Source organism: Trachurus japonicus, chromosome 9 (genome assembly GCF_045865225.1).
Source record: "Trachurus japonicus isolate A0001 chromosome 9, Traja_1.0".
In the NCBI taxonomy this organism is placed as follows: domain Eukaryota; kingdom Metazoa; phylum Chordata; class Actinopteri; order Carangiformes; family Carangidae; genus Trachurus; species Trachurus japonicus.
Genome location: NC_140915.1, coordinates 18,161,216 through 18,187,322, shown reverse-complemented (window position 1 = coordinate 18,187,322; position 26,107 = coordinate 18,161,216). Strand labels below are relative to the sequence as shown.

Here is a 26,107-nt window from a genome sequence, read left to right as displayed (position 1 = left end):
TAACCAACAAATGCCGTTCCTTCGTGCATGTAAATGTGCGTTGTGTAGAACGGCGTTGTCGGTGTTGCATATTGAGATTTCCACGTTCTCTAATGTCAAAGAGGACCGAGACAGAGTGGAGCAGTTGTGGAGGCAGTATGTGTCCTGGCGTGTTGAGACACCTCCAGCAGCTCTGCACTGTTTATGTCTGGTCTGAGGCTGCAACAGGAGCTGAGGCCCAGGATCAGGATGTCACTCCGTAGCCGAGTCGCCTCTGATGTCCTCCCAACCCTGCGGGTCTCCCAGCCCTGAAGGAACCCTGAAAGGAAGGGAGACCGGGAGCGGTGGGGGTCGGGTCACTTCGATGACGTTTTCGCTCACCCTCACATTTTACCCGACGGCCTCGTCCTGACACTAAACCCCCTCCGAGAAGCCGCACAGCCCAAAGTGAAGGTCAAATAGCTGAGGACACACTGAGGCGGCCTGATCAAAGTCCGGCAGCACCTCGGAAATCTGAACCCCTCTCATGATGTTTTTCACTCCTGCTTTAACAATCACGCAAAAAAAAACGACACTTTGCATCTTTATTTCTACAAAGAGGAAACCGGCAACATCAGAAGCTGAATGAACCGACGCTGATTGGGAGAACAAACATGATAAAAGGCCTGAACAAAAAGAGGGAGTCCCCATTCAAGATCCATACACCATCATTTGCATGAAGCATAATCCATATTTCACATATACTCTGATATATTTATCCACTGCACCTTATTTTAAGCATCTGTGGCTTTTGCACAAACACAGCTGTGAATGACAGCTCTGAAATGAGGGGAAATGTTTTTCATTTAGTAGGAGTTTGTGAGTGTTTCATCTTATTGCTCAAATGACGGCTTTTAATACCACAGCATTCATAACCCGTGCCTCTTATCACAGCTCGCTCCAACACTTGATGGAATTTGCCATCGCACAATGGTCGGAAAATACACTTCAAAGGCAAGACGCATCTAATCTCCTCCACTCTGCACATTGCAAATTTGCTGTGATAATAAGATCCTGCCTTCCCAAGCGTTCTTAGGGATCTGAACCAAGGATGAGAATTTCATCTCTCTTTCTCTCGCGCTCAGTTTCCTCCTAACTCACTCTCTCTCCCAGTGTGGCATCGCAGAGTTGGAGGAGGGGGGGGGGGGGGGCGGTTGGATTGGTTGGTTGTACTGCAGTTTGAGAGAATCTCTGCAACAGCAATACTGTGCAGTGGAACCCATCCTATCCTTATGTAAAAGCCCTATTTTTACAGTTTTATTCTACCTACACACAAACACACACACACGCGATGCACGCACAACAGAGAGACACCACTGACGGTGCAGCACAGTGACCTAGTTTCCATGTGGCCCAGAAAGATCAAGCGTGACTCCCTCAGAACTGCTACGGGCACAAAAACCTGGTTCAGTGAATTCAGTCAGGCCAGTGCACATCGGTGAGCAGCAAACTTACCGATCAAGCTGCGACAGGGAGCCATCGCTGCTTTAACTACAGGGTACGGTGCGGAGAGAGAGAGACCCCCGACACAGCGCCACCGCATCCGCACCAAAGTCACCGAGGCACTTGGGATTCAAACAGGGGGGAGGCAGCAGGAAGCCCCACAGGTGAAGCCGTGTGTTGTGTTTAGTCTGGCGGAGGGCAGGCCGAGGACAGGCCTGTCATCGTAGGCACAGCTGCAGGACATACTGCAACAACACCCCCCCCCTCCACACACACACACACACACACACACACACACACACTCCCCCACCCCCCAACCCTCCTCTCCTCCAACTCGGAGCGCCCTACATACACCACTCCACCCCCCTCCAGGTTATCTGCACACATGGAGAAGGTTATGGATGGAGATGGTATCACAGAGAACACATTAGCACAACAAAGAGGTGTTTTAGAGAGAGGCCCGCCAGGATAATTAGCCCGTCCCTTACCCAAGATGCTGTGTTCGATACACAACAACATGCTAATGTGAAGACATGGTGTCGGGCGTGAAGGGGAGGAGGAGGTACAATTTTAGCCACAGAGAAAAAAAGAAGAAAAAAATATATAATATAATGTTGATTCCTTAAACAAGCGGATCAAAGTTTTTTTTTTCTCCAGCAGAATCAGAGGAGAAGATCAATATGTCCAGGATATTTTTAGCTTAGCTTAATTTAGCCCATTGGCCACCACCAAGTAGACACCTAGATAAGATAACAAAAGCATTTTACTGCATCGTCTTTATATCTGCTTCAGCTACGTTAATTTTCTGTTGTAGCCAAATGCTACACATTCAAGATTCATTCAAGATACGATCATGAACTATTCATGGAGAGTGGTCTTTTCTTTAGCATCACGCAGTCGCTGCAGATTTGCCTGCACATCCTTGACACAAACTGTTCATCCACATCCCAAAGGTGCTCTACTCTACCGAATAGAGATCTGGTGACCGTGGTGCACAGTGAATTCACTGTCATGTTCAAGAAACCAGTTTAAATGGATTTGAGCTGTGTAACATGGTGCATTATCCTGTTGGAAGTGGCCACCAGAGGATTCGTACATTGTGGTCATAAAGGGAAAGGACATGGTCAGCAACAATACTCAGGTAGGCGGTGGTATGGGTAAAAGGCCAGTGTTTACAGTATCCCTCTCACCTGAATGCTTTAAAATTATAATATATGTATGTTGACATAGTCCGAGACTCTACAGCTTAGTATTAAATGACTTCTTGCTTCTGAATATGGTGTAATTCTTTGATGAACATCTACGTTACTTGTCAGTTAGCAGGATACAGTTGCACAACAAAGCTGTGGAGCTGTAGAAACTGTATTATCATTGTATCCAAGGGTCAATCAACCTACGTCTACATACGTCAGTAAATCAACCGCTAAGAGTCTGACAGCTTCAGGCATCAACCTCCGAAAAATAAAACCAACATGGGAAGTAGCCTACTAAAAACTGCAGTTCCTCTACTGGCCATTAGAGTGTGGCTCAGGGATCCATGGACTGCCGTGTTAAAACGTCCAACTTTACTGCAGAAATAAACATGTATACATGTTTCCTCCTTCACGATAACTGTTAATAAGAACTCACGTGTTTGACATTTTATGAAAAGCTTAAAATCGTGCTGACGGGCAGCTGGAGGAGCCATGACTGATTTATCTCAGGTGACGTGATACTTGTTCGGAGGTGATGGGAGCAGCTCCGCGGGCCGGCCTCCACCCAGGTGTCTGCTGTGAGCCTAACTGGGGGGAGGTAACTCAGAGCCGGAGCACTTCCTCTGTCAGAACCAAACAAAAGGCTTGCGCAGCAGCGTGTCGCAGAGCGTGGAGCGCCGCCTGTTATCCAGGTCACAGTGATATAATCAGGTGTGAATGAAAGCACTTGGCAGCGCTCCAGGCCTCGCTCTGCCATCATCTCTCTCTCTCACACACACACACGCACACACACACACACACATGCACACACACCAGTTTGCCTCACTAGATCTGTGAGGACACTGGATTTAAATTTCATAACAGCACGTCATCATGCTCCTGATGGACAGACGCTGAAGAGGTCACCGGGACCGGTGCGACACTAACTGTGCGTACTTCCTGTTTTTGTTTGCTGTGTGAATTATGCAAACACAAACACACAACAAAAAAACAAACAGTGACATGTTTATTTCCTCCACTGTCCAGTTTAGCATTTTTAAACTCCACTGAAGACACTGAACTCTTAAGGATGTTGTTTTTTTTCCCCCTCTCTCTCTGTCACTCAGACTCCGCCTACAGCAGCAACCATTCAATAGAGAAGCCTTCTCCTTTCAATGGTCTGAGCTCGGGCCAATCACGGCAGCCCCCCACCCTCTCCTCTCCCAGGCCTCCAGCCAATCAGAGTGGGCCCTGCTCCACACATGACTCTATGTGTTGCTGTCTATTAACTGCCTCATATATAGTGCATGCAAGAAAATGTGGAGCAGTTCAATAACTTGCGTCGTAGCCAGGCTGTGTGTATATGTGTGTGTGTGTGATGGGAGAGAGGAGAGAGGGGTGGGGGGGGGGCATGCATGTGGGAATGCGTGTGCTTGTTTATCTATGTAGGGGCACGGAAGGAGTGAGAGAGAGAAAGAGAGGGAGAGGGGGGGAGGGAGGAGGGTGAGGGGGAGAAAGAGAAAGAGAGAGATTTGTAAGGCACTTGTATTTGCAAACTACTGGCTGGGTTCCCACTAGAGGCAGGGAGATCAGACTGAAAGACTGTGTGTCAGAAGTGTGTGTGTGTGTGTGTGTGTCTGGGAGAGACAGGGAGGGAGAGAGAGAGAGAGAGAGAGAGAGAGGACCCCGTTCAGCCCATTTCAGCAGCAACTTTTCAGCCTGTCGACATGAGGTTTCTCCTGGAAGCTTTTGGCTCTATCATCCTTGATATCATCTCTTTTTTTTCTTTTTTTTTCTCCTCTCCACGCTGCCGGAGTTTGAGCCGCGCTGACGGTGAGTATTTGAAGTGTTTGTCTTTCCCTCAGTCCGTTCATTTCCAACTTCACTTTCCTTCACCACTTTTATACTTGTTTTATTTTTGGATTTCACGCCACAGCATGACTTTTCCTTTCTTTAAAAAAAAAATGTTCATAAAAAGAAGTTTTTATGTTGATTCAAAAAACATTTTTATCTGTTGTTGACGTGTATGTGTGTGTGTGCGAGTGTGTGAGTGTGTGTGTGTGACCAGACAGAGGCTCTGTGTGTGGGAGAGTTTTGAAAAGGATGTATGCGCGAGACAGAGAGACAGAAAGGTTGTGTGTGCCGGACAAAGTGTGCCAAGTGTGAAGAGTGTATGCGTGCGCTCATGTGTGTGTGTGTGTTTTTTTTCTCTAAAGCTTGCTCTGTGGAAATGTGGACTGCGGTAGCCAGTAGCTATGTTTAACTGGGAGGAACTGAGCCAGACAGTAGACAAAAGCGAGCAGGGCCGTCCAGACAGGGCAGGTCAGCCATTAGAGGCAGTGGCGGAGGGACAGGTCAGCCAGCTGCTGCTCCGCTCCGCGCAGGGAGGGGACACCCCGCCTTCAGCGTTAGGACAAGGGTTAGAGTTGCGGTCGGGGGTTAAGGGTGACCATGCTTCACGTCAAAGTGCTCACCTTGCACTTCGCCCCCCCTGAGAGGCCAGGCAGCCTTCTGCTGAAGAAAAAAAACTACAAAAAAAAGAAAAGAAAATGAGCGACAGTTGAGGCGCAGCTGAATGAGCTAAAAATAATTCCTCTTGCATCATTTGTCAAGATCTTCATGTCATTTTGTTTTTAGTTTTTTTAAAAGCAGAATGAAATGAAAAAATCCCAAAGCTGATGAGTTAACAGAAACTAACTGAACTGAAGGAAAATGTAGCAGAAGTGTAAACGTAGGAGGTGGTTAAACATGGACAAAAGAGGAAGACTGTAATTTTCAGAGGTTGCTTTTTTTTCTATTCCCTTTTCTGTCGGTTTTCCATGCCGGCTCGCATGGAGGAGGGGGGGTCACTGGGTTTGGAATGTATTTATTGACAGGAAATGCTGGCTGTCCCTGTATTTTTTTTTTTTTTTTTGCCCTGGTCTGCTTTTGTCCAAAGCTCTTAATCCACTGCAAAAAAAAGCTGAGTGTGTGAGCGAGTAGCAACAACAGGGAAAAACACTGCCCCTTATCACAGATGGTTCTGCTGCTGCTGTTGCTGCTGCTGTAGTCCCCCCCCCCCTCTCTCTCTCTTTGGAAAAACACATTCACAGACAGCACAAAGGCTTAACAACACGACAAACAAACAACACATACACACACACCTAAATAAGTCTGGATGATATCTGAGCGGCGATGACGAGAAAACACAGAGCTGCTGCTGCAGGAAGTGAAAAACAAGTTTCCTCACTTTCTGTCACTAATAAACAGAAAACAAACCAATAATCCAGGTTAAATCTGGAAAACGTAGTGTGTGTGTGTGTGTGTGTGTACATTCAAGATATGTCTGAGGCTCTCGCACTCAAAGTACAAGTCAGTCTCAGAAATGCCTCTACATGTAGAGTCTTGTTGCTCAGATACACATCTCAGCCCTCATCAGCGCCGGTGACTGGCTACTGGAGTCATATACACTCCATAACCCCAGAGCCTGAGCACGAGGCCGTAACTGACACACCGGTGGCACGTCGGCCTGCCTGCCTGCCTGCACGCGGCTGCTGCTGCTCCACTGTTTTGTCTGAGGAGGGGGAAAAAAAAACAAAAAAAACTGTCCTTAAAAAAAAACAGTGACAGTTCAAAATGTTCTGCCTTATTACAGGAAGCCAAAGTCCTGTGTTGACATAATGATAACACTCAGACTCTGTGGAGCTTAACTTGAGGGGTTGGATTTTTTTTTTTTTTTTTTGGGGGGGGGGGGGGGGGGGTTGTTCTGTATCACTTGTTGATCAGATAATATCATCTGATTGGTCGAGGGGAGGCAGGTTGTGAAAGTGGCTCCTGTGGCCCCCGCAGCCCGGGCCCCGTCTGGCCTGAGCTCAGGTCTGGATGGACTTTGGTCCCAGGGCTTGGAGCTGTGTAAGTCCCCCCCCCCCCTCTGCGGCCTGCGCCCCTCGCGCCCTCCCAGGCCTGTGTGTGTGTACCTGGATTTGAATAGAAACCAGACAGTGATGCCCCCCCCTCCCCCCCTCTGTCACCACTCCCGCGCGGGACAATGAGGATTTGTTAGCGCTCAGCCACAAGCCTGCTGACACAAAGCGTATAGCCTTCCCCGTCCCAAACCGAAGCTGAAGCACAGGCAGGCAGGCAGGACACCAGCAGGGGGGGCCGGGGTGGGGATTGGAGGGAGGACAGGGGAGTGGGGGCAGTTTGCAGGGGTGGGATTAGCAGACAAGAGCTCTGGGTTGGGGGATGGGGGCCTGAAATGAACAGGAAATTACTGCCTTTGATGAGGCAGAGGCAGATTCGCACAGGCTGAGCTCCTCCGGGCCTCTTCCCCCCGCCGCCGTAAAAAAAAAAAACCTGTTTGAGCAGAAAATGTCAAAACACTTCAAGGCCCCCATGTGTCACTTCCCTCCGGCTCTGATGGAGCTGTTAAGTCCGTACACAGGTGCTTAGCAAACACTTGCAAAAGTTTGCGCTTTCTTTCTTTTTTTTTCCCCTCTCCCTCCACCACTGTTGTCTGCTGCCCCCTCCCCAACCTTCCCCTTCCAGTCCTCTTCCTCCCTTCAAAATGCCAGCCCCTCACCATGTCATGGGAATCCTATTAAGTGCTGCGTCCGTCCGACCCATTTTCACCCGCTTGGAAGGAAAAAAAAAATAAAAATCACAGCTCAGTCCATGTTGCACTGCGGGGAAACCACAGACTTCGGTTTTTATATTTAGCCTCCTGCATAAATATTTCAAAGCCGCGAGGGCGTGGAGAAAATAGTAAATATATGAAGGACGAGGGGCAGAGATGAGGAGATAAGTGGTGTAAAATCTGGATTTATCAGTGAGTTAAGAGTTTGTCAGTTTGCTGCCACATTTAACTCAAACAGAAGTGTGTGTGTGTGTCTTTGTGTGTGTGGGGGGGGGGTCGTTGACCTCTTTTTTTGTTTAGTTTTTTTTTGCACCGCTCACAATTAAATAACATTTCAACAAGAGGACTGCTGCGTTTGGTTTGTTCCCTCTGACGCCCACTACATCCGAATGAGTCCCTTAAATGTCTCAGATAGGGCTCCTGAGTTCCTGAGCGTGCGGGGAGATGCTGATGTGTGCTCAGTGAATATCAGGGTCGATTAGAGAGCCTCGTCTGGTCGGGCCACAGCAGATTAGACAGGCGGAGCAGATACAGGCCGCGGGCTGGTCGTCTGGCGCTTTGACCCACATTGCTCTGATGTGGACGTCACTTCCCATTATGCTGACAATTGGATGCCACATCAGCTGAGCGGACCACGATCTGCATACCCTCCCCACAGGCAAGACCTTGCCCACCCCCCACCCCCTCTCCAACCAACCAACCTCATGCTGTCATACTCCAACCTTAGCTGTCCCATCGCCCAGCTACAGGAAGTGTTGGATGAGTCACAGTGAGGCATCGCCACCGCGGCTCTCTGTCCCGACTGTGTGTGTGGGTGGTAGATTTGGCACGCCAGCGGACCGTTGACCTTGACGTTAAACTACTAATATCTGAGCTCGGGGATGTCAAGTGGAATAAGTAAAAGCTTGTGACGGAGCATCCTCGGCTTTATTTTTAGCCAAAAGCTGCGTGTAACTAAATTAGCATCCGCTCTCTGCATTAGAGGCCGTCCGGCACCAATATTCAGATTAACAGCTTTAAGATTTCTCTGCATCATTTGTCACCACCACGACTTGGAAGGAGGCGGGGGGTTTAATACTAGCTGCCTCTCTGCATGTGAAGTATCAGTCATGACTGAGTCCATGATGGACAGGCTGCTTCTTAGCTGCAGCCTCCAAAACTTCCTCTGTGGGTGATACGCCACACGGTCAATACAGTATCTGTGAATCGGACGTTTCAACAAGCGCTAAATACACGTATAACCCCCCCCTCCCCGCAGCCCTTTCTGCTGCTGGTGCATCTGTGCATGCGTGCACGTGTACAAAGCATAAGAGGCCTCAGTGGCAGTGGCGGCGGTGGCGGCTCGGCAGCTGGCTGACAGAGACAGGTCTGTTTGCAGGCTGCCTGAAAGATAATTGGCAGCTATGGAGTGAAAAGCAGGCTCAGCAACAGATAAGGGCCATGTGGAAAGCTCCATAATCAGCACGGATTAGCAAATGATAAATCATGGGTTCACACAAGTATGCTGTCACTGCTGGAAGAGCCAGAGAGAGAGAGAGGAGATATGGAAAGAGTGGGGTAGAGACTGTATAAGAGAGTGAATAGTCGGGAAGATGTGGATGTTTTTGCTGTAATTCAAAAGAAAAACATAATAATACCATCTAGCAGGTCAGCAGGAGAGGTAGGCTGAGAGAGGGGGAAATGAAAAGAGAGGAGAAATTAAAAGCTCTGCCAACATTTCAGCTAATACAATCTTCTGCCTGTCAGATTACCTTCTTTAATCCAGAAAGGTTTAACGCCTCTTAGAAATCTGAAAGGAGACATGAATTCAGCAGAGATTTTCCTCTGCTGGAGAAGAGGTAGGTGCCGGGGAGGAGGGTTAAGTCTCTGAGCAACTCTCCAAAGCACTGGCCTCAACAAACTCTGCTGCACAATCGTCAAACTGCTGCAGAGGATCAGCCGATTCATAAATGCCGCAATGTTCGACTTAAAAACATCCCCGACTTCTGCCGCAGTGTCGGGCCCCAGCCGTTCGTTCGCCGCCGCCGTGCATTTATGCATCTGTGCGTTTCATCCGTGGGGGTCTCTCTTGTCTTTCATAAATACAGTAGGACAAAAAAGATGAGCTTAACTTTGGCTTAGGCGGAGCTGATCAGGTCAACGGAGCACAAAGCATGGCACAGCGCATTAAGGACACAGTGTCCCCGCTGGTGCGACACAGCAGCCCGCTCCCCTACTGTGATGGGGCAGGACGCTTTGTGGTGTTTGTCATGCAAAAAAAAAAAAAAGAAAAGAAAAAAAAAAAAAAACACAGAGTAGTGTGGCTGCATGGGAGTGAAATGTCACCATCGAGACGTCTGCTAGGTGTAGCAAGGTGCTAACAACGTCAACATGAGGGAGTGCGCGTTTTAAAAATGGAGGCATCACGCAGGACAAATGGAAAAAAAAAAAAAACTCTGTGTATTTACCATTGTCTCCGGTGTGTGTGTGTGCTGAAGGATTATTTTCCCTTCTTCCCTTTATGATTCCTCCTTTCTCTGCTCTGGTTATTTATTTATTTTTTTGGTTAAACACATCAGCACCATGACTCAGACCGACCGGGTCTGTCTGGATGTAAAAGTGGCACAGGCAGCATGTGGGAAGAAGTGAAAGTCGATCAGTATCCAGGTCATTCCCGTGCCGGCTCACCCCACTGGCTCCCACTGATAACGGAAATGTGGAAATCGGAATTGCAGCTTGTGACGTCTTGCTCCTCCGTGCTGCCTCGGCGTGAGGCCTATGGCTTTGCAGCAGGAATGGGAGTTTTTTTTTTTTTTTTTTTAAGATGACGGCGATGGTGATGGTGGTAACGATGCCCTCGTTACCTGCTCCCCTGCCGTTTAGTGCCGGAGTTCGACTGCAGATTTAAGATGTGGATTACGAGCTGTGAGTGAAGCTTTGTCCCGACGTTTTGTTTGGGTTTCCTTCATGATACATCTGTTTGTGTTTTTTGAGATAATTCTGCTTTAAATGACTAAATTAAGGCCGCCCCCCCACCCCACCCCACCGCCTCCGAGATTCAAACTGACTGCAAGTTCCCAGAAAATGAAATATGGTATCTGTGATGGGGATTCTGGGTGTGAGCTTTGACAATGCCCCGCGTTCAAAAGGGGCTGCGAGTCTGACCTAGGGATAAAGACTGTTGAAGATAAAAAAAAAAAGTGGCAGCAGGCTCTAGAGAAATGTCACGGTTAAATCCAGAAGACAAGCACAAAGGGCTCTCTCATCCCGCTTTGTTCGAGAGCCTCAAAACTGCTTGCGAGAAGAGCCCAGGATACATATTCATCAGCCTCGGCGCTCAGGACTGAAATGAGCCGACAAAGCTTTGGTGAGAGAAGTGAGAGGAGTGTGACAAGCGGCACGCAGCCCCTCTCTCTGGCAATGCTGCAGGGATGGATAAGTAAACCACAGCCAGACTGACGTGATGTGATCAAGTCCATCAACGCCGAGTTCAAAAGGTGCACGGCAGAGACAGGGAGAGAGACACACAGGGCGGAGGATAGTGGCAGCTGCCAGGAGGAGATGCGGAGGGGTGGGGGGGGGTGGGGGGGTAAGTCGCGAGGTGGCGAGGGGTGGCGTGTTAGAGAGAAAACAGTGTGTACGTCACTAACAGGAGAGAGTGGTGGGCTAAGAAGCTGGCAGCGTGGATGGGGGCGCTGGCTGCATCATAGTTAAAAAGTTGCAAATGAAAAAACCCCTGGAGCCTTGGCAGGATGATGAGTGGCACGTGGAAGTCTGGGAGTTTCTGGGAAGGGTTTTGGCGCTCTGTCTGACGGAGTCCCCCCCACCCCACCCACCCCCACGCTGGACTGGACACTGCTGCCTGTACACAGGTCCAGCTGGTGGTTGGGCGGTGGGGAGGGGGGTTCATCCTACCAGGAAAACTTTGCACTGCTGTTAACAAGGCAGGTTCAGGTTCTGTAGGATAGATGACTCCAGCTGGGTTTCTGTGCCACTGTTTTGAATCCAACATTTTAAGACCTATATCATAATCCAGTCACATTTCCTGACTGTAATTCCTGTTTGTCACTGTGAAATCAAGGCAAAAAAAGGCCTGAAAAATAAGTAGAAAACCATTTTTTTTTTTTTGGTTTCCATTTAAAACTGGATTCACACAGGAAACCAGAACTGTTTCAGGGAAATAAAACAACTGTATCATGATTTTACATTTTCAAACCAAAGCTCTTAGCAATCAAATGACGTCATACTAATACTGTTACAGCTTACCGCTTATGTATTCATCGACTTCCACATCCTCTATCACAGACGCCTCCGCTCTTTACTCATATGTGACATCAATGGAAGAAGTTGGACAGCTAAATATGATGCAGCATGACCCCGGCCGCGCATTAAATCTCATTATAAACTTCTTAATTCCTGCAGATATTAAAATGGCTGATCTGACTTAAAGCCCGCTTTGTGACTGACACAGCAATTAAGGCGTGTTTGTTGAATTTGACTGGGTTGCTGACGGAGAGGATCGGTCTGCAGCGCGATTTAATCTCCCTGTACACTTCCATCATGAGATGTCTCACACCACCAGCTGATTGGAGTGGAATGATAATAATAATAACTGTCAGGGAGGATTTTTGAAACAGGTTAGTTGTGGTTGGTTAGTTGTTTTGAACGTCCACTGACGGGAAAGACGAGTGACGCGTTTCCTCGTCATATCGATCCCGTCGTGGCCTGTGAAATGAAAAGTGAATGAAACACTGTTTTCCCATGATGCAGGGACCGGTGGATGGTTTTAGGCTGTGGTTATGTAGAGGAATGTCAGGGTGTGGACTGGAGGTGTTTTTAAATTCACCCTCCAATCCAGGGACTTGAGGATCAGTTCCTGACTCAACATTTTCACTTCCTGGCTGAAATTTTTTTACAGATTTTTACCAGAAGTTGTAACCAAACCTCAGCTCTAACAGAGAGAAACAGTGCGCAGCAACACTGAGTTCTTGTTCCTGGTGCACAAACTGAAATCCCCGGGGGTTTCTGGTCTGAGAATAGACTCCCACATGAACCATGTCTTGAGCTTGTAGCCAGCGTTTAACCTTTCACGGGGCACAATCCTATACAAAGACAAGAAAAAAACCCTGACCCCAGAATGACTGCCTCACATATGAGGCGAGTTAAACCGTGCGTCCTGTCCCGACACAACCGACATGTCTGATGCACTGACTGTGAGAGATTGGAGCTCATTTTGCAGATTTTCTGTGCATCTGTGTTGCGGTGGCCTTGTTTCAGGCAGCACTGAGTCCTGGCTGCAGACCAGCCAGCTATGCAGGCAATCAGACGGAGAGTACACTGTGTGCTTCTCATTGTCCAACCCCTGGAATGTGCTGACGACGCAGGGTTCACGCTGGTTCAGTCACACTGTTGCACTCTTCACTCTGGCCCCGTCAGGCTCTCATGCTCACCCAGCTATTTTTACACGCCATACTTTTGCAAAGTTTGTCCGTTATGCAAAGTTCCCGTGGAACCACACCAGTACAATCAAGCACCCCCCGTTGCAGAAGTGCGGCCACACCTAAAACTGATGAATAATAACTTAGCGTGTGCCGCGTTAACACACATTTCCCATAAGTTCTCCCAAGTGCAGGGGGAGCGGAAGTCAAGTCAGATGAAAAAAAAAAAAAAAAGGGAGGGGGAGGAGAGATATTTGAGAATGAAAAAAAAAAAAAAGGCTCTGTGAGTCTCAGGCGTGCAGCCAAACTGTGCAAGTGCCAAGGAGGGAAGCCACTGAAGCTCGAGCCAGAGGAGGACTGAAAAAACTATTGCTTCCCACCTTGTCTGTGAGTGGAAACACAGAGGGACATTAGGAAAGTGTGGGAGAATTTATTCTCTGAGAAGGAATGAAGCCAAACGGGGCATCGAGCTGGATGGAGCTTATCAAAGACATGAAAAGAAACCGCAGCAGGCTGGGGCTCGTACACTGGAGTACAAATGCACTGACGTAGCTTAGCTTTTAGCACTTATTCAGCTGTGTATCAAAAAGCCTTGTTTTTGCTATTTCTGGTTGAAACAAACATTTGAGACAAAAAAAAACACTCTTCTTCTTCAGAGTTGCACCTTGAGAACCTTGACGTTGAGATGTTTCGGTGTCACGTTGTTGTGGCGGTGGTGACGTCTGCTCCGTGGTCACTGAACCATGCCAAGGCAGGAGAAAGTGAATTGTGCCCCCCCATGCACTCACTCTCTCTCTCTCTCTTCCCAAAGTGATCATTCATTATGCAGAGAGCAGGAGCGTGTGGCTTCCCTCTGAGAGCCCGCAGCGTGGAGGCAACACGCAAAATCTGCAGATCCAATTCTCTCCCGTTCTCCGGTTCTGATTGACCGAACAGAACAGGGATCCTAACACAACTGAGACAAATCTCTCAACAATGAGCTGCATCACGCACTCACTACCTCCCAAGCAGGTTTCAGTACCTCTTCAAATCGACACCCCCCCCCCCCACACACCTCCCCAAACAACCTACATAAATCGCCTGAATTTCGATGTGAAAAGAGGATGCAGAACAAACAAAATACAGTGCTCCAAATCTCTTCTTCTGTGTGGAGGGAAGCGGTAAAAAACAGGGGGAGAGAAAGACAGAAGAGGAGACACAGACAGACAGACAGACAGAGAGCACATTAATAAAACATGACTGCATGATTTTCCAACCTCAAAGAGGCGAACACAGGAAGGCGCACTCCCAGAGCAGTAGCTGAGGTTCAGTGCAGGGTAAAGGGAACAGTAATCGCTAACTAGCTCAACACTGCAGTGCACTAGTTTAAGCTGTGGGGCACGGCGGCGTTTTCTCTGATCACACTTGCACCAGTTCGCCTCCTTCCATGAGCCAGACTGACGTCGTCTCCTGTCCTTGTGTTCCTGCCATTTCAGGTTTTTTTTTTCTTCCCTCCTCCTCCTCCCCTTACTCTTTTCTTTTTTTTGTTCTTCTCCTTCTTCTCGCTGCAGGCTGGAGATGAGAAGAAGCGCAGGCTCGGCAGAGACAGACGAAGAGTTTTGTTAGTAGTTCTGCAGAAGGTGAGGATGATGATGACAGCGAGCGTGGCGTTCACCACGTCTGCAGGGCTATTTAAGGAAACCCCAAACCTTTGCATCACCGCCTGTCTCCTCGCTTCCTACTGGCTTCTCATCAATGTCATTTGAACCTTCACGCCGACACGGGTGGTAACACGTCTTGGCATGGAGTGTCTCCGCACAGGCCAAGAGAAACAAAAGCACACACACAGACACACAGACACACACACTCTAATGCACACTCAGAGCGAACAGTTACATCTAGCTTTGTGATGATTAGCATCGCAACGTTGGTGTTTTAACCATCTGTTGACAGCTGAGGTGGACGAATACAGCACTGACGGACACTGACAACTAAGTGTGTGTTTAGATTTGAACTGTAGACCTTTTTTTTTTTTAGATAATTTGGTTTGGATGGGAACCAGGAAGTTAAACATGTGTGCAATTTTCTACAATGATACCGAAGACGCTTTAGAAGAAAAAGCCGCCGTCAGTCAAACTGATCAGTTCTCTCTGGTGCCTACGGTGAACATTCAACGCTGTCGGTGAGTTTGAGCTCTGACCAAAACCATCGACCGTTGACTGTACCCTGTGGGACGCCACTGCACACAACAACGGTCGCCTGGAAAACCAGACGTCGAGGAAATTTTACTATTCTGCTCACGTTCGCATGGATCCGGATGGAGTGTGTGCTCCCCTGCAGTTGACTCGGGAGCTGCTCACTCTTATTAAGGCTGCAATAAACATTCATTGCTGTCGGTGGGTTTACATGAGAATAACTCACTGATCAATGAATGCAGACTGCGGTTCAAACACCTCAGTGACCAAATGACCAGGGGGACCAGATGTGCACCGAAGGACTTGATGCAACACGCTGATGGTAATGTGGGAAGCAAAGCTGTCCATGGACACTGCTGCACTGTGCACATTACTGAGTTTTTACAGTTTTACAATTACAACATGTGTGATTTTACAGTGTTTCTTCAAAACTGGTTTAACTTGATATACCTCACTCACTTCCAATGGTATCTGTCCGGGTTTGAAGTCAATCTGCCTCCCTACCAATACGATGGGAATCTATAGAATTTCATACATGCTGAAAAATGATATCTTAAATATCCTCAATCCAGAAACTGTCAATGCAAAGCCAGTTTTTTAAGAGGATTATCTCTTCTTATTTCCCAGTAGACTGTGGTTCATCCAGAGTGGGAGTTGGTGTGTTCCCATTAACAGCCTAATGCGCAAAAAAGTAAGGAACAAGCAATGGAAACAGAGGAACTCCTGAGAAATGTCTCAGAATGATTGACAAAGCAATATTTTACATAACTGAAATCAACACAGACAGACAGGAAACTGTTGTCTGGTTAAAATGGACTGAAAAAGAATCACATGACGCTTTACAAAAAAATGAAATAGCGGAAAATACGCAACTATTGACACTTGTCTGCATCACATACTAAACTGAAATCATTTGTATTGCATCGGGATGGAGGCAGAAATATTGACATCTGCATGACTGGATGCCACTGAATAAGACAGCTTGTAATTTGGGTGAATCCACCCATTAATGTCTTTGAAGCACCACATCAAGACATGTCACTAAATGCTACTTTGCCTTTCATATATTTCTTTTTCCTGTTATTTCCCAGTAACACTCAACAACAACAACATAATCCGAATGTGCGTAAACAAAATGTAGAATTACCCTGTTTGCTACGACAGCTCCCCCAAGCAAAGGCACAACTCACAGGTTTTACATGACTTTACACCGGCGACCACAGTTTTCATCTTAAATAAAACATTTTAAAAAACGTACAGCGCTCTCAGAGATGAATGACCTCATCAGCCTTGTTTCATGTCTCTACACGTTGATTTTCAAACTATGTGGATGTGAATGGAAGCCAGCAGCAGCCTCAGATGTGGGCAAACACAACAGGACTGTGTGGTATGCTACAAAGGTGTCGGTTGCATATTTTCAACCCGAGTTCTGATAAAAAAAAGCTGAGTTAGTTACTGATTTTTTTGTTTAAAAAAAAAAAAAAACAGCAACATGTTTTTCGTTCAAAGATAATGAAATCCACTCCAATAATGTAGATAATAAAATAGAACATAAAAAAAAAGGGTGAACTGGAGCAGACCACACTGGCCTTGTATGGCTGCTGCTCTATTGACTGTAGTTTCAGCTGACAGTCTTATCCAGAGCAGAAAGGTGGGGGGTGTAACACGCCTTCCCACAAAGCCCCCAGAAGCTGGAATCCATGACTTTTGCATGATTTTCCATGACAGAGTGCGACTGCTTCCCTGACCTCAAATCTGCCCGTGTGCTGTTCTGTTAATGTTAACGCGGTTTGTTTTCCACTTCACTCAGGTTGAAGATCATCTACTGCATTAAAAAAAAAGAAAAAAAATGAATGAACCAAACTGAGAATGTCGCTTAGTCTTTGTACACCCCCCCCACACCCAGACCTGAACCCACCAAAACTACAGCTCCTCTCTAAACTCCGGGATATTCCAGGCATTTCAAAGCCGGAGGAACTCCGTCAGGAACGCTTTTAAAATAGAGACAGGCAGCCATGGAGGTTGAACCTGGGACTTTTGTAATTATAGGCTAGTCATCCAAATGTACTGTAACTAAAATACAACAGAGGTGAAACTGAGAAACTGTTCAAATCAACCCACTCAAGCTTTTATATATATATTTTTTTATATATATATATATTTTTTTTTAAGTGAAACAATGTGTGCCCACATGTCTTGGGAAGTTAATCAGCCTCGTAACCCCATTTCAGCATGTCATTGGAGGAGATCTACACATGTGGAAATAATCTCATAATTGCCCTGTAAGGTTATGTTAACATGCTGGGAAATTTCAAACACATTGATGTTTTCCAGCCAGAACAGGAGAGAGCAGACCCCAGACCTTTTTATTTACAGTGGAAAAGTGTTAGAGGGGACAATGAGAAGCAGCACAGGTCATTTCCAGCCTCTTTTGGACGTCTTAATAAAAGAACAAATTTCTTCACTAATCTTAAGAGGAAAAAGACTCTGATGTGTCGCTGAAATTCTGCAATCCTGAGCGTCTGAAGCCTTTAAAAAAAAAAAAAAATTCAGGGAAGTGTGATACAGTAAACAAGGGATTCATCTCCAAATGAATAAATGTGAACGTCTGAATGAAATGTCAGCACAGGTTCTGCTGCAGCGCCGAGTTAAGCAGCATATCTACAGAGGCCTGTTTGCGGCGGATGGATACCATTTTGCTACATATCAGGGCCACACAAAGTCTGCTTGTTTATCCCTGTGGAGTTGGGCTTTGTCATCACACACTGTGAAGTTATAGGCACTGACACTGGGAACAGCGTGACCCACTTCTCCCTGACCTGGAAACACTCCGCAGGCTGACCCCAAGTCCAACGCCAGCGCGAGTTGCATCAACCGAGAAAAAAAAAAAAAAAAGCATGGTGAATCAAATCTAGGCTAATCATGAATTATAAAAGGCTAAAATGATAAGAAAGCACAGAGGTCAGCAGCCAGCTCCCAAACACTCAGTGGCACTCACGCCATGTTCGCAGTGCAAAAGACAGGGGCACCCACGAGACAAGACAAGACAAAATAAAGTGAAAGAAAAAAAGAAGGGGGGGGGGGGTACTGCTGGCTTTCATTCTTTATCCGCTTATCTATACATTGACTGGAGTCAAACACAGCCCTGAGGCCCTGAGTAATATCCACTTAAAAGGAGGAAAGGCACCACAGAGGAACAAAGGGAGGGATGTGAAGTGAAGTGCTGCTCTGCTACGCAGCATGAAGGAAAATGAAAACCTGGTGATGGTGAATGACTTTTGGACAGAGGCACATGAAGTTAGCCCAGTTATGTGAGGACAAAGGAAAGGCATGTGATGGGCTCCAGCCAAGCAGTTCCATATGGGTGTTGAGTTCAATGGGTCCAGGTGGCACGTGGGAGCATACATCACATGGAGGTACACCATGGCTCTACTGCCCCCTTATGGCCAGGGACATGTAGTGCTGCAGGAGGAGGCCTGTGGTAGCTGCATGTGATGATTTATGAGCTGGGTTTCATAACCGGTGAAAATAAACTTTAAAAACATCCTTTAATAAGACTCGAGTCTCTCTTTTTTTCCCACGGCAATTAACCAAAAACTCCAGTATGTATACATAAACATTATACATTACATTATTACCTAACCTACACTGATTAGCTGCTACGTTGACACCAGCTACTGATTTTAATGTTGTGAATCTTGTATAAATATACAGGGCTCCAGACTGCCCCTAATGAAGGCATTTTGCCCCCAGAATTTGAGATAGTGCAAGAAAATTTTGTGCATCCAGTAAATTAGCTGTCTTTTTATGTTTGTTTTTTTTGGTGAAATGTTAAAGGGGCAACTCAAAGTATCTGGTATCTGTCATTACAGAATGAAGAGGAAATGTGAATTTTTAACCCAATTTACAGTGTGCGCCCCTAAATTTTCAGCTTGTGCTCCTAAAATTTTAAGTTAGGGGCCACTGTGCTCCTGGTATAAAACCCTGGTACAACCCACAACATGTGTGTGTAATAGTGGTTTCCCATGGAGAAGGTGGCCTCAGACCTTTGGATGCAACTTGTGCATACAGTACTGTATATGTACACATGACCACCTATCACACTGAGACCAGTGTAACTAGTTTTAATGTTGTAGCCGATCTGTGTATAATTAAATGATGAGAGATTAGATAATTGGTCAAAGTGAATAGGACTGACTCAAACAAGCAGCGTGTTATGGAGGCGGGTCAGTGAAAGCTGAGCAGAGAAAGTCCTGCATGTCCACAGCTGGTAATGATTAACCACGGAGCGGAGGTGGTCACCAAAGGACCCTGATAACCCCACAGGCGACCCGCTCTGCTGCAGCCATTGGTCAGCTGAGCAGTGGGACTGAAAGGAAGCGGGGCGAGGGGCAGAACAAGTTTACACACAACCAGATTTTCATACAAAGCATTCAATCTTCTGAATACTTACTAACTAATCGATTACTCAGCGTTTTTAAGACACAGCAGATATAAAAGGCCTGATCCGTTCAGGGGTTTAAGCAGATAAATGAGTGGATGTTAAGTGAGCAGCTCCAGCTTTATGAACTCTACCCCAGAGAGCTACATCTGTGGCCCGGGACCCCCCCTCACCCCTCACCGGTTTATAACCCTATGAAGCACGGGACAATTCCCAATAAACCGCCATCTGCAGGTTCATGAAGATCCACTCTGGAAAGTTTAGAAGACAGAGATTCAGAAGACGAACGTTGAGCGGAGATGTGTGAATTAACAGTAGGACTTCATCTACCGGGTTAGTGTTGAAAACAGCTGTTGCTAACTCAGCTATTTGGCCCCTGACCCAGGATTTTTGGACACTGAATGGGGGTCTCTCAATTCCCACCCCTGTCAGAACATTTACAAGCCTGAGGAGCCCTGCCTCAGCCCCCTTGACCCCGGCGTCACCCTTTGCCCAATACGTGCACCGAGGCATCCTGGGAGCAGAATAGGGCCAACAGAGAGAGAGAGAGTGGCTGCGGCCGTGAGCCCACCTCGTCAAGTTTACAACCCAATCAGACCCGGCCTCATAAATCCACGCCTCCTCCTGCAGGATGCAACAATGGCGGCCTTTCACTGTTTGCACAGGTTTAATAGTTCCTCTCTGGCTTTTTTCCACTTCTTAGCGACTCCCCCCTCCTCCCCTCCCCTCCTTTCCCTTCCTCTTGCAGGTTTATAAAGGGAGCGATGAGAAAGCCTGAGCCGGAGGAGAACTGCACACAATCAGGTCAGCGCGGAGTCACAGCGAGGTCAGCAGTTTCTGAACTGTGTCCGACCTCTGACCCCTTCATGGTGCCACCTGGCGCTGCAATAGCAGCCAGGGGAGTCCCAAATGAACTTCGCCTGAACCTGGACCTTAACATTGGACCATTGCATCACCCCTGCCCCTTTGCTCCCGTTTCCTCTGAGCCCAGAGTCACACATCTCTGACATTTTTACATCTCACATTTAAGGTTTGGGTGTCACCCACCATGCAGACATGCTTCTGGTGGTGACGGCAGGAAAACTGAGGACTTTAAAAAAACAAACACACTCTGTGACGCAAAAGAATAAAACATTTTGAGTTGGGAGCAAAAGGGGGAATAAAAAAAAACATCTAATAATGAATCTGCAGCTTTTCGAACACATCATCTTCACCTCTTCTCTCCCAGCTGGAGCGACAGAGCAGGAGAGTGGTGCTCCATTATTACCGGGTTGACACTGCCCTCTAGTGGACTAGAATGGAGATGATGCCTTTCATTAAAATGCCTATACTAACCACTAGATGGCGCTTGTTGTCTTCTGACTGAAACTGGCCAGAAGGCGTGTGTTTTTATTTCTGACATTTGACATAAGATGTGGCGAAGAGTCAGAGAGCGCAGCAGGTGAAGAGGGAAAACTACTACTACTACTACTACTGTCAGCTAAAAAATAACTACACAAAGATGTGAGGGGTAAAAACTCACCCATGCTGTCGTTCTGTTCAGACTCCAGCGGATGGTCGCTGTAAAACCCTGAGGAAAGAGACACAGAAGCAAGTTTGTGGTTAGATTTGCACAGACTCTCACAGTTGTGCAGAAATGATCAATACTGAGCTGACACATTAAGCGTAAGGACAGTTTATTAATATAGCACCAGCCAGAAAGCTTTTTCCAGAGGTGAGGAGCAGAGAAACAAGAATCTGCTTCAGCTCGCCTGGTTCTGGTTCTGGGAACACTAAATAAACCTGTCCCAGGTAAAAATGTCTGTTAATTAACAAATTAGACATCTATAAAATAAAATATATCTTTTTCTCACCATAAACAGAAGTTGAATAATTTGGGATCTTGGACAAGACATTTAAAAATGACATTAAATGACCCTGTTAATATTGTTGCAGGGATGGGGCTCCGTTGGAGCGGGAGTGAGGGGGTGATGTTTATATTTGTATTATTTCTGATCATCTATGCTTTTGAATGTATGTATTTTGTACACTATCTCTCTGTGTACAAATATAAAGAAAAAAAAATGACCCTGTTAAAAGGGTTTTATTGGGAGTTTTTCCTCAGTCGATGTGAGGGTCGAAGGGCAGAGGATGTTGTCATGATGCTGTGTAAAGCCCTTTGAGACGAACTGTTTGTAGAAACGGGCTATACAAACAAAATTGCCTTGCCTTGCCATTATGGATGCCAATCAATTCTTATAATTAAGATGAATTGATTAATCAAGCCCCTCTGCACTAAGAGTTTAGACAGAAATCTAACATGGTTTACAGCCCAAAGCAGAAACTTAAATCCAAGCTGTGCTGGTTTAATAACCTCTCACATTTCAAATTACAATGTGAACTATGAGTTGACAGAGAGAGGGGACCAGTGAGCTCTACAGGCTGAACAGCTCAAGTACATTACAGTAAATCAGCCTGAAGCCACATGACTGAAAGCCAATCACCGCTTTATTTGCCATTTACTTTCGTAGTATGAACTATTAAAAATAGACACTCAGACCCAGCAGTGATACGACGTGTTAATGTTCTGCATGAATCACTTCTTTATGTATAAGATATTAGAAATCAAAAGACAGAAGACTGAGTAAAGAATGAAGGAACGACTCCAAAAGGTTCACAGAGGATTTATCTGTAAAAACAAACACTTTGTTGTTTGTGTGAGGTTTTCTTCAGCATCACTGAATTGAATGGGAGAACTCAAAAACAATAGGAGACTACTGATAGTGAGTTTCACTCTGGGTGTCAAAACGCTTCTCAATGAAAAGAACAAACAGGCAGAACTGGAGAGTCATCCTCTGTCTGAGGGGTAGCTGTGATTTGTTTAATTTTTTTTTTTTCCACTGGGTTTAAGAAAAAACAGTTGGAGGACAAATTTGCAAAGTTTGCAGCACTGCAGAGTAGACTGCTAACGCACCCAAATACAAACAGTTTCTGTGCCAAGATATTTTGAAAGAGCGACAGTCAATGGTGAAACTCCAACACTTGGCCAGTTGGCCAGTGGTGCAACAGCAGCAACAACAACAACCTGATCATGCAGCGTTCAACTGAACAATGGCCCAACTCCATCACTCACTCAGTCACAGATACTTGTGCAGTGCAGCAAAAAAACTAAGAGGTTTCTAATCTTTGTTCTCATTGATCAATGATTCCTTATGAATAAATTAATGAATGAATGAAAAATTAACTAGGATAGAACAGACAAAATGTGAGTCTGCCTCCTTTTCCTCCATTTATTTAAACTTTCATGACCTGGTGTAATCGGCCTTGGTTTGAGGTGCTCTTTCACCTGATGGTCTGTTTCAATTTTTAAAGCCATTTTACAATCCTCTGACACCGAGGCCGTGTACGTCTGTCCTCTACTCTCATTATATCTGTCAAAAGATAAAGGATCTCATAGAGGAAGCCAAAGTCAAATTGTTTCTTTATTTTTAAAAAGGATTTGCAGCCCATTTTTGCACCCAGGCCTAACGCTTAAGGGCCCATTTATTTTGCTTTCTATAATGCTTCATGACATTATTATAACAAAACACCAGGTCACAGACAGTTTTACCTGCAGGTGAAAGAGATACGATATATATGTGGCTGAAGTTATTTTACTGTAATTCCCTAAAAGATCCCTGCTTTAAGCCTAATTATTTCGCTTTGAGATTTTACCTATAAATCTTAATTGCTGGGTGTGAGATTTTTTATTTTCTTTTTTATCATTATTATCTTATCTTCTTTTTTTTTTCTTTGTTAACCAAGCAGGACAAAGGCGTTTGGTGTGGACGGTCTGACATGCAATAGTTAAAGCCAATTCCTTTAACATATGATAATCCTTCAGTGACTTGGACCAGGTTTTCTTTTTCTTTCTAATCCTAAATAAAACTGCAGATAAAAGATGAGTATAGATCAACCAGCACTTCTAAACCTGATAATTACCATCGTTTCTATGTCAAACAATAGAAAGCAGCAGCACAAGCAGGGGCGGTAACAGAGGGCTTTGCATCTTATCTGTATAATGTGGACTGTACAGCACTGGATCAATGAGGGAGGGGGGCCCCACACTGACAGGACTAAATCTGATTTTTAATACACACCCTGGTATATGATCTGACGACCATGAGGGTCCAACCATTACCCTGGAACAATCTGTTTTCTTCAGATTGATTACCCCCCCTGCTGTCTGCGCTTTATTTTATACCCACTCTTTCCCCTCTGTCTCGCCTCCATCAGCAGCTCCACCATCTGTGCGGCCGCTGTCTGGACACACGGCGGCCGCTTCTCACTTACACGGCGCCTAGCGAGCTCCATCGCTCACATTGAAGCGGCGTGTGGGCAGCCAGCGCGTCAGACCCCCCCCCCCCCCAAACCTATCTGTGTCAGTGTACCAGCCTGCTATCAACAGCTGTAGACCCCTGACCTGACACACGCCAGCTGCCCCCTCCCCTCCTGCCTCACAGTCAACACCGGCATATGTTCTCCCTGGAGCATACACCAACACACGCGGGGTCTGTCCCACATCACACGTGCCTCTGCCTTCCCTCAACAGACACACACACACACACTCATATTGACATGGATGCAGTCAAGCATTGTGTCTTTGAGACCCCCAACAATGAGGCCAAACAGTTCAATCCTGGTTTCATCAGACCAGAGAATGTGATTCATCATAGTCATCATAGTGTTTTTGCGGCGTCGTCTGGTGCTTTCTGCACCTCCACACTGGATCTGTGGAGCTCAGAGTAACCAGCAGGTTCTTGGTCTCCTCTCCCTGACGTCTCCGTTAGTTTGGGTCCAGCTTTAGAGGAGTCTTGGTTGTTCTTGATGATGATGGAAGATACCATTCTTCCTACGGACCTTAAATGCAGATTTGCAGCAGCTCCTTCCTCCTCATTGTTTCTGCTCTGATCAGCTGTGAGGCCTCATATAGACAGGTGCATCTTTACAAATCATGTCCAATCAGCTAGGTTTGACAAAAAGAAGAAAAGGTGTTTGCACTCTTGCTCACTGTCCAAAAAAAAAAGGGTTAGGGTTTAGGGTGTCCAAAAAAGTGCAACCATGGTGATAAAATAAAATAAAATAAAATAAAATAAAATAAAGAAACAAAAAAAAAGTAAGACAAACACGTTTCGGCCTACACAGCCATCTTCAGTCTGTAGACAGAAGATGGCTGAAGATGGCTGTGTAGGCCGAAACGTTTTTGTGTGCGAAAAAGTGTGCGAGCTTTCTCTTCCGGTCAATCAGCTAGGTTTACCACAGGTGGATCCAATACAGGAGTAGGAACGGAGGAGCATCGTGTCTGAACACTTCTGTCAAAGTGGTATTACATTTGTTTTCTTGCAATTGATTTGAAAAAAAAAAGGAATTGACATGAGACTGACAAGGGGAAAAGCAAGTAATACCGATTAATGATTTTACATGTGAAGAAGGTGAAGGGGTCTGAACATTTAAAACATTTTCTGAATGTAACTGTATGTTGGTGTTGCTGCAGTGCAGTGAGTTTCAAGTCTCTCCAAGTCTTCACATGATTTACTGAAATGGTTTGCTTCCTGACAGATAGAAAAACACCTTTTAAAATCTAAAACACAACAGTACACTGTGAGAAAAGGTAATCTTCTACTGTAATGATCTTTCATAAGAGGCCAGTGCCAGTACAAGGACACACGGTCAGGACATTGGTTGTTAAGTCCTCCCACGCATCACTGTTTCTAATTTTCTCTCTGCTGCCTTTTGGTCAGATCTTAAATTGCAACATCTCTAGGTTCAGTATTAAACCCTGTTTCAGTCTCTGCTCCAAGGCTGTAGCAGTCTCTGATGCTGGACCAGAGAAGAATGAAGCTCTCCAGTGTGTGGTCTCTGTAGCTAATCCTCATGACAGCCTATTGACCATTATAGCTCGAGGCTGAGGAGGCTTTTAGCAGCAGCCAATACAGCCGGAGCCTGCTCTGCTCTGGCCCATTGTGTGTTGACAAAGAGAGCCTGCATCTTTAACCTTTCACCTCTAAAACCTCTGCAACCTCCGGCGCAATCAGCTCCCCATCAAAATAACATACCACCTCTTGTTCCTTCATCTCCCTCCTTGTGGACAGAGACATGCTATGCATGCTCAATAAGGCATTTAGCACAAGTCGCCCGGCCAGTACTGTATCTATCTCCATCACAGCCGCTCTGAGCTCTTACAGCTCAACCAAGTGGCAGACATCATCTTCAAGTGTAAACAAGACAATCACTTATTTTCACTTTGCATGGTGATTTATCATTGATCCCAGCATAAACGCCACAGCTTCATATAGCCAGATAATCACCACCTCTGCAGTTGCAGCTGTCAAATATGAATACAGATGCCGTTCCTTACAGTATTACTACCAACACCAGTCAGGTTACAAGTGTCCATCAGCTAATTAATGAAGACACCAATGGACATAAAGCAATAGTTTAAAGTCATATATGTTTTGTGTTGTGTTTTTTTTGTTTGTTAGTTTGTTTTTTTTGGCATATGCGATTTCAAACTGAATAGATCTGAGGGTTGCACAAATCAAACTGTTTGACTGCGTCTCTAGCTCCAGTAACATCCACAAAAAGAGTTGAGTAAATTAACCTCAGCTATTAATTTGCATCATTATCCATTAATCCAGTGACTATGTTTTCATGATGCAAATGATTATTAATTTGGCCTGTAAAAATGTGGAAAATAATCCACCAAACAACCAATAAGTATATTATTCAATAATTAAAATAATGATGACAAATGGGAAAAGAAACACAAACTGATTGTTACCAGGATTTCAAACAAAAACACATGAAAG

The 26,107-nt window shown here is 45.9% G+C and overlaps 1 protein-coding gene across 2 annotated transcripts in view; it reads right to left on the bottom strand.

The window, feature by feature from the left end:
• Positions 1-26,107, bottom strand: part of nr6a1a (nuclear receptor subfamily 6, group A, member 1a) — a 75,582-nt gene that overhangs the window by 36,555 nt on the left and 12,920 nt on the right. For both annotated transcript variants that reach the window (XM_085786339.1, XM_085786340.1), the window contains exon 2: positions 20,803-20,850. In XM_085786339.1, coding sequence (XP_085642465.1) covers positions 20,803-20,850 — 48 coding nt within the window. The remainder of the gene's footprint in view (positions 1-20,802; positions 20,851-26,107) is intronic.